Raw genomic sequence first — 8,924 nt, 5'->3', positions numbered from 1 at the left:
AAAACCAGCACATACAGTATAAGTGTGATAGTCAGGTGTCCACATACTTTTACCATATATCAAGTCAAGTTAAGTCAAGAAGCTTTTATAGAGCTTTTATCTGCCAAACTTATTTTATTTTATAGCAATCAGTATTGGACTAAGTGTAATGTGGCCTGTATAAGCTGAATTTGATCATTTTCATTCCCATTCCCCACAGTTTATTAGAAATATGCTATCAGAATAATGAAATTCTTTACTGTATATACAAACATTGATATATTTTGCATACTTAGTACATAATAAATCTATATTTTGTATTAAACTCAAATGTCTAAACATATCACCTTTGCGTTTTTAGCAATTGTAGAATAAAAATTTAACGTTCAAACACAATATGTTGTTTGTGGCTTTGATATGTTCCATCAATCACCACAAGATGGAGACAAAGCAAAATGTTTGAACAGCCAGTGTCGTATTGTACTCAGATACCAGTTTATGGCTTTTCCTAGACTATTTTAAATCAAGATGTTCATGTTATATATATATATGCTGTCAGAAATGATGCTCTGGACTTACCTGATTAGTGGAAGAAATAAAATGTAAAGGATTAAAACAAGATAAATGTACTTATATTCAGAAAGTAAATAAAAAAAAGTCAGAAATAACTACTACTATGTACACATTTATGAAAATTCAATTCAATTCAAGTTTATTTGTATAGCACTTTTTACAATGGACATTGTCTCAAAGAGGTTTTACAGAACATAAACATAGAACATAAAGTAAAGATAAGGAATAATATAAAGAATTAATATAATAAATATTCAAGATATATATAGTTCACATTGTGTATGTATGTATATGTATTTATCCCCGATGAGCAAGTCTGAGGTGGCTCAGGCAGTAGTGGCAAGGAACAACTCCCTTAAATTGGTAAAGGAAGAAACCTTGAGAGGAACCAGACTCAAAGGGGAACCCATCCTCATATGGGAGACACTAGAGGGTGTGATTACAAATATACAGTCAAACAAATGTTGTATTGGTGTAAGGATCACATGGAGTTCAGATCTCCTCTTAGTATCACAGAGTCCAACTGGAGTCGGCCTCATCTCAGTGGAGGTTGAAAACACAGTTAAGGAAAGAAAATGTACTTAATTAGTGGTGCATAAATGTGTATGTTATGTTTAAAGACAACTTTGGGGATTGATTTTGCCTAAAAATAGGTCTGATGATAAGAACATTCTGTTTACTTTTACTTTGAAACAATATGTATATTCATTTAAAGAGCAGAGATGTCTAGAGCTGACTGTGTTATTTTGATGAGCAGGAATCTTGATGAAATGATATCCGTTGGTTTTGAGGCACATTGTAGACATTCCTTTCCTCTTCCTCTGTACTGTGTCTGTGCTCAAATAATATCCATATCATCAATCACAGAACTGTAAAATACATATTCTATACTATTTTATTCCATTCTTTTATAGCACTTTTTAGGTTCTGATGCATCTGAAATGTGATGAAAATTGCTCTGCTAAACAAATGTGTGAATTTAACTTGATTATATCTTAAAATGTCATCAGATTTGTTCAGCATCAACTTTGTTTCTTGCCATAACAGCAAATAAACAGTGGTGAAAGATTTTTGTTGTACCACGTTTTACAGGGAATCTAACAGACATTTTGATTTTATTGCCTAGTTATTGTTCAAATGTAAAACAATATTGTTGTGGTAACATATGAAACTTGGAAGAATTTGTTGTGTCAGTAAAATCCCCCTAAAATGAACACTGAATCTATGGAGGATGCATGTACGTAAAGGAACTTCAGCGTTTTTTTTTTTCTCAGACAGCCAGACAGCCAGATTAGATGGAGTGTCCCATGAAGAAGCAAAGCAGTTTGAACTATACAAAGAATCCATGAAGAAACTTTACTTGTGTAGCTAATTAGCAGGTGTTGTTGAAACTACCAAGCTAATTTTGAGCACAGGAATGTTTTAATATTTACATTTTAAAACTGCTCGACTGGTCCAACCATCTCTCAGGGTAACAGGTAGGTATACCTCGAAACTCTTTTTCTGTTCAGGCACTGATGTGATGAAATGAACTTCAGTTCAATTCAATTCAGAATTATTTCTAAGATTAATATTAAATATATTTAAATGTGTTTTTATTTATAACCAATGGGCAAGTCTGAGGTGACTCACTTGACTGTGGGGAGGAAAAAAATCCCTTGAACGGTAAAGGTTGAAACCATGAGAGGAACCAGACTCAAAGGGGAACCTCATCCTCATTTGGGTGACACTGGAGGGTGTGATTATAATATAAAGTCCGACAAATGTTGTATTGATGAGGACATTGTTATCCTCAAAGACATGGAGTTGGCATCTCATCTTTAGTATAGCAATCTTGATCCAGAGTCTAACTGGAGCTGGTCAATCTATAGATGCCTCAGGATCCTCACAGAGACAGCCTCATCTCAGTGGAGGTCCAAAATCTTTCCAGAACTTCCCCCAGATGTCCGAAGAGCTGAGTCACAGGTTCTCTTCAAAAGATGGGTGAAGACCTACCTCTCCTGAAACACTTAAACTAGGGATTATGTAAAATAAAAAATTACAAATAAAAAATTATATATAAAAAACTCCCAGCAGAGTTTTAAGTTGATGGTATCCCGTCTGTCACCTTTTGCATCTTTTGTAGGTCACTTTGCTTATGGGCGTCTGCCAAATGGTATAAATTTAAATGTAAATGTAAATGTAGTGTCACGTGCTTCTTGTGTTCATGTGCTTCTTGTGTTCATAGGTGAATGAGGACAAATCAACAAATACATATTAAGTGGCCACATATTGTTTTATCTCTTTATATATAGTGTTTGTTGCTAAATTATCTTAGAATTTAATAATGTTCCAAGCGCAAAAGTAGCCTACATACATTTTTTTAGCTCTAGGGGAAAACGTACAAATCCTGTAATACAAGTTGAAACGTTGAAACTTATGTAAATTCTTTTCAAAGCATGCAGCGTTTAACGAAACTTCCCTATCAGAGCGCTGCACTGTTCCGCGGGGCTATTGATGTCAAGCATGAATGGAAGGATCCACCCTCAGTTTCACTCTCGCGTCACCTGTTTATAAGCCAAAGTGCGAGTGTTTGGAGCAAGTTGTGCGTGAGAGAACGAGGGAACGAGGGGATCGTCGCGCCTTTCCAGCTCCACGATGAGGACACCAGGGATCTTGATATTCGGACTGGTGCTTGCACCCTGCGGATGGATCCTGAACCTGACGAGCACAGTTGCGCCCGCATGGCGTCAGATCTATAACGTTGCCAACCAGGCTGTGGACGTAGTGATCAACCAGGGCATCTGGGACATCTGCCAGAGCTCCACCATATCCTCTTCTATTACCTGCAACCTGCGAGGCAACGATCAAACATATTTTAACAACCAGGTCATTCCCGTGGCAGAGGGATTGATGATCGCGTCGTTGATCGTTACTGCAATCGGTCTAGCCGTGTTGACGCCGGCCACGCGCTGCTGGACTGACCGGCGTCCGCGGTGGGTCCTCGCCGGTATTGGCGGCATTTTGATTTTCTGCTCAGGTGTGCTCACGATCATCCCTATCTCTTGGTACACGAATAAGCTTACCAGCCTCAACACTACTACAACATTTTCCAACGCACAAAACCCAGACATCCGGGTGGGTTATTGCATAGTTTTGGGTTACATCGGTGGTATCATGGAAGTGCTTGCTGGTATTGTCGTATGCGTGGGTTTCTGTCGATGCTGCGGTGGACGAAATCGCGAGGAGCCGCCGAAACCAGCGCGCGCGCCCCGTTACAGCTCTCGTGCGCCTAATCCCGTTCCATACCCGCGCAACAACATACCCAGGAGCGCAACACCGAGCAGCTCGAGCGTAGCGAATTCCCGATATTCGGTGGACGACGAACTCGATTACCCCAGAGCTAAAGCGCAGAGAAAAGGCACAGTGAACCCTGCCTACAACGGAAGACCTTACGACGCGGATTTGTGATGCAGGACTATCCAGACTTTATCTTTCTCAACCATATGGAGCGCACAAAGGCTCCTTCTGGGCAGGTTTACAGACTAATAAGCGTTGGTCATATAGAGATATATAAAGTTTAAAGGTTCGATTGGTTATTTAACACGCGCAAACATCAGGAATTTAGGTTATATAAGCTATGGAATATATTTTCTATCGATTTAGAAGTTTACCCTTTATCCAAAGGTATCCTGATACAGTAGGATGATCTCAGTTGATATTATATTAAATCATATGTCTAGATCTAGCTTTAATCTCATATTCCTGACATAATACTGGACTTGAACATGAACACAATGTGAAGGTTCCCCAATCTCTTGGAGAAATAACTTCTTATGAAGGATGAATCTCTTCTTACTGTGAATAAAACGTTGTTCAAATGTTACATTACTCTGAATATCACATGTTTATCAATACAGTGACGTCTGTAATCCAGTATATTAACACTACTGCCGAGGGGAAATATGATTTTACTTTATACATCTACTTTGGTTATGTGCCAGATTGAGTGGGAACATCTGACAGACTTGGGTCTGTTTTTGTTTGTTGTTTTTTTCTGAGAAAATCTTTTGCCCGTCATGTGTCATAGGTAAACAGTTGTTTGTGTAATTATATAATGGCACTGGACACAAGTAAACACAGTATTTAATGCTTTAACTTTTGTAAATATTGTAGATAATGTATTGAATTTGGGACCTGAGCACTGTGGATTAATAATTAAAAAAGCAGTTATTAATACATATGTCTGTTGTCAATGAAACGTCATTTGAGATCGTTTTGTTTCTAGTTTGAATTTTGGTTTCAGGGACCAATTAATGCATAAGAGACTAGCTTAAGTAAAACTAGCTCTGGAATCAGGTGAGACTGGTCTGTCTGGTTTTGGTGTGGCTTTACTTTAAATACTCAAGCAAGGGTGTTTATAGGGGACAGGAAGAGAGGAAAATTCCTGTTTTGTGTGCATATAAAAAGATATCAAATTTGGTTGATTAAAATGAGTTTGACTAAAACAACCAATTATCTTCTTTCACGGTTTTTGACCCAAAGATGTCTCAGTAACTCATTTGATCATACACTGTATACATAATTACTGCAGGCGAAAATGTTGATATAAACAAAGTAAAGCCGTTTAACATGTTTTAAAAGATGTTTTAGCTCCAAGTAGGTTTCCTCTCTAATGAATTAACAGATCATATTCAGTTTTTATTAACACATGCATGGCTTATATCCTCATATCATGCACAAAAGGATGTGCTGTTACAGGAAAAACAACCTCATTGTTAATTGTTTTGACTTTAAATTCTGTGGTTGATGAAATGAGTGATATTTAATACCAAACAAATTCTGAAAATAACTTGAGCATGAGGCACAGTAATCTAACATGCTTTTTATTCAGGTAACAATAAGTGAACTAAAGACAAAGTTTAAAAAGAAAACCTTGGAACATAAAAATGCGATTAACGATTTTTTTCATGGCCAGATTTTGAAGTGCGAATACAGTGGACCATCTAATTCTAGTGCTTTTGTCAAAAGGCTTAAGTAACATGAAATGTGTTCATCAAAAGTACAAGAGCTACCCAAACTACCCAAAACACAAATCTCTAAGCCAATCTAATCTAAAATGCTGCATGGTTTCAACTGGCCAGCAGGATCTGAAACTATGTAAAGAAAAACACATTTCAGAAATACTTGACATTTTAAGTAAGATACTGCATAGTCATTGTCTCAGTGGTACGTGATTGAGAGTATCGTTGACATTTCATGTAAAAAAAAACCCCACTGAGAACACATTTGGCAAAACAGGAAGGCATACGCAAAATATCAGTCATTACCATTCAGCAAGCTGAGTCTTTCAAGGAGCCCCCAAGCACAAGACACCTGTTTTCTTTCCTTTAAAAGCAGAAATGAGGATTTTGTATTAAGCATAAAAGGTCCCAAACTTTTAAGGCATGCTTCCAAGCAAACAACGACAATGAGTATTCATCTTCGTTGAAATACTTTAGACATACAAAAACTCCCTTTTTCCTGTGGTGAAAAAACAAAAAACAAAGATCAGTCAGAAAACACTTGCACTTAAAATAAACTTGCTCAGTACAACAATACAAAGTAAACATCATGAATCATATGGCCTATTCAATGGCATCAGCTTTATTTGCAGCTAATCTAATAATTCCATCATATATACAGTGGGTATTTAGTCGGCCACCAATTGTGCAAGTTCTCCCACTCCACACAAAAATTATCATCATAGGTACACTTCAATTATGAGAGACAGAATGGGGGGGAAGAATCCAGGAAATGAAATTTTTAATGAATTTATTTGCAAATTATGGAAAATTACCATTCTTGTGATCATTTCTCATCTAAGTGGGAGAATTTGCACAATTATTGGCTGACTAAATACTTTTTTTCCCCCTGTAGGTGTTACTTGAAGATTTTGTGTGTGTCTGAATATTTTATTTGTCTCTAAATATTCAGGAAAATGGCAAATTAAAATGCCAAACCGTTTTTCTGTTTGTTTGTTTTTTAATATTTACAGGTGGTCAGACTTTTAAAAATGCTGCCCATTGTATTGGAAATCCTTTTTGACCATGGCTACGCATTCTTACTGGAAGTACATACAAAATCCGTCTAGATGTTTGGGTAGTCTTAAAGTGCTGAATGCGTTGGGAAAAGTAACTAAAATATTTGCATGCTACAAGCCAAATGTTTTAACTGTAATACAACAGACTCTGCAAAGGTTAGGGGACGTTAGGGCTAGGTGAAATAAAATATCACACATATCACACTTTTTTCCCCCCAGTTTGTGATTAGTATTTTTTACTGTTCTAAAACAATTTGCAATAGCACAGAAAAATCTAAGCACTCGCATGATCATCAAGAAATTATTTCCATCCCAGCTATTGCAAAGTGAGCAAGAGTGGATAATTCACCCTGCTCTCGAGGTGCAAATTATCTGCTACTATCTTTAATGCTGATTATGATGGGAAAAACAGCTAAATAAAAATGCATATTCAACTATAACAATGACATCTACAGAATTTATACAGATTAACAAATCTTGAATTATATGTATTCATAATATGGGTTTAATCGGAGTGTATGATTCCAGGTGTTATTCCAATTTCTAAGTTTGTAGGGAAAAAAAACCTTAAGACTCACTCATTCAGTTCACACATAGCTGTCCAGATGCATGTTTTATTCAACAGGGGATATGAAAATAGTTTATTACAGAAATCATTGCAAAATAAATTAAAAATACCTTTTATTGATGGTTTATCTTGTGTTGGAGTGAAGTGGTCACAAACCTATTTTTGTGTGAGATACATTTCCATTGTTTTTCAAGGCCTCCTTTTCCGCGTTAGTTTTTTCCCTAGGAGGACAGTTAGAAGTGAAAGTTGACACCAATGAATGTTCCCACGCTTTGAAATGAAAGTGAATTAATGCACTTGATTAAAAAAAATGTTCAGATAAAAATGTAGTCAAAGTAAAGATAAAAAATGTAGACAAAGTAAAAGAAAGACACTGCAGAGATCTTACCATATACGTTCCCTTCTCCTTTGCTGGACAAATGCTAGAGCAAACGCCAGGATAATAAAGGCAATGATGAAACCCAGGACTCCCAGTGTGAGAGGGACGGCTAGTCCTTCATTGACCGTTTCTTTGCACGAGTCTCCTCTGTAGCCCAGCATACACTTACAAACCTGCAATCCGTTCCGAATTACACAATCCCCAACATTATTACAGCGCTGAGCGCTGCATGTCAACAAGTTCTGACTCAGCGCTCCATCACCCAACAGGTTGTTGGAAAGATTAGGCATTGTTCACTTCTGCAAAGACAAAGCCATGTCATTTTATTAAGAATCACATCAGTCTTTACATTTCGCTTGAATATCTTAAGGTTTTGTGTGTGTGTCAGAGTGAGTTGTTGATAATTACATTGTAAAATATATAACTTTTTTGTATTAACATAATGTACAAGTAGTGGATAAAGAAAAAATAAATAAATACAAATCCGACAGACAAAAAGTCTTCTGTCCAGCTCTATTCACAATTTCTAATCACTTTACATAAAAGTCAAAGATTTTAAACTGATAATATTTGGATTGTTTACAATATTAAAACCGAGTTCTTATCTACATAGCAACATAAAGTTGGTGTAACTTAATATTTGAACTAGAAAGCATAACTAGTTAGAAAAAAACTTTACAAAACTTTACAAAATGATCATCTTAAAGATCTTTTTTTTATGCTGTGTGCAGTAGTCTGGTAACTAACTGACCTACTAAACTGCCCAGGTGTAAACACCACAAACATAATGATCTTGCATACTCACCGTTTCTCAGGTTATTATCCAAACTGAATGTAACTTCCAGGTAGAAGTTTTTAAACTTCTACCTTACAGGTTGTTTTAATGTGTCCACTGAATTTGTGCAATGCTGTGAAATAAACAGATCAACTAACGAGTTATGGGTTGAATATCCGGGAACAACAGGATGAGTGAAACCTTACCGCACCCTGTTCCACACTCAAGTACATACCTGCAATCACAGGTGAAAAAAATGCGCACTCGTACACGCATGCGCACTCGAACACACAGGGGGAACTATGAGAGAGAACTAGTAGTTTTATACACGACGCTGTTTAAATACGTTACGTTGATTAAATGTCTAATTAGTAAAATGAGCGTTTGAGTGTTGGGCTAATGGATGTAAGGACGTGGAACCACGTCAAGCAGAATTAACATGTTAGCATAAACCTGCTACATGACTACAGGCGATGTTTTTTATCTGCCAAACAAATCCATCTTATTCTTAACGCTTGTATATATTCTAAATCACCTCAAGACCATGCTAAAACTTACTGATTTTATTACAACCTTACAGATTGACTTC

General features: G+C 36.6%; 1 protein-coding gene and 1 long non-coding RNA gene across 4 annotated transcripts; one reads left to right on the top strand and one right to left on the bottom strand.

The window, feature by feature from the left end:
* Positions 1 to 3,090: 3,090 nt before the first annotated feature.
* LOC113639298 (claudin-23-like) lies at positions 3,091 to 4,774 on the top strand. The gene has a single exon (XM_027141085.2). It carries the CDS (start codon positions 3,190 to 3,192, stop codon positions 4,000 to 4,002), a length of 813 nt encoding a protein of 270 aa, XP_026996886.2. The 5' UTR covers positions 3,091 to 3,189; the 3' UTR covers positions 4,003 to 4,774.
* A 627-nt stretch (positions 4,775 to 5,401) lies between these two features.
* LOC113639302 lies at positions 5,402 to 8,720 on the bottom strand. Of its 3 annotated transcripts, none has more exons than XR_003439803.2 (5): positions 8,571 to 8,720; positions 8,366 to 8,468; positions 7,570 to 7,859; positions 7,292 to 7,402; positions 5,402 to 6,054 (listed from the first exon to the last, which is right to left on the bottom strand). It is a non-coding gene; the product is annotated as an uncharacterized LOC113639302 (long non-coding RNA). The 3 variants fall into 3 exon arrangements; XR_007138841.1 differs by having other exon boundaries at positions 8,366 to 8,488; positions 8,571 to 8,696; XR_003439801.2 differs by lacking the exon at positions 8,571 to 8,720 and having other exon boundaries at positions 8,366 to 8,561.
* Positions 8,721 to 8,924: the final 204 nt, after the last annotated feature.

Source organism: Tachysurus fulvidraco, chromosome 20 (genome assembly GCF_022655615.1).
Source record: "Tachysurus fulvidraco isolate hzauxx_2018 chromosome 20, HZAU_PFXX_2.0, whole genome shotgun sequence".
In the NCBI taxonomy this organism is placed as follows: Eukaryota; Metazoa; Chordata; class Actinopteri; order Siluriformes; family Bagridae; genus Tachysurus; species Tachysurus fulvidraco.
Note: the sequence above shows the minus strand (reverse complement) of the source record. Positions and strands in the feature narration are given on the sequence as shown.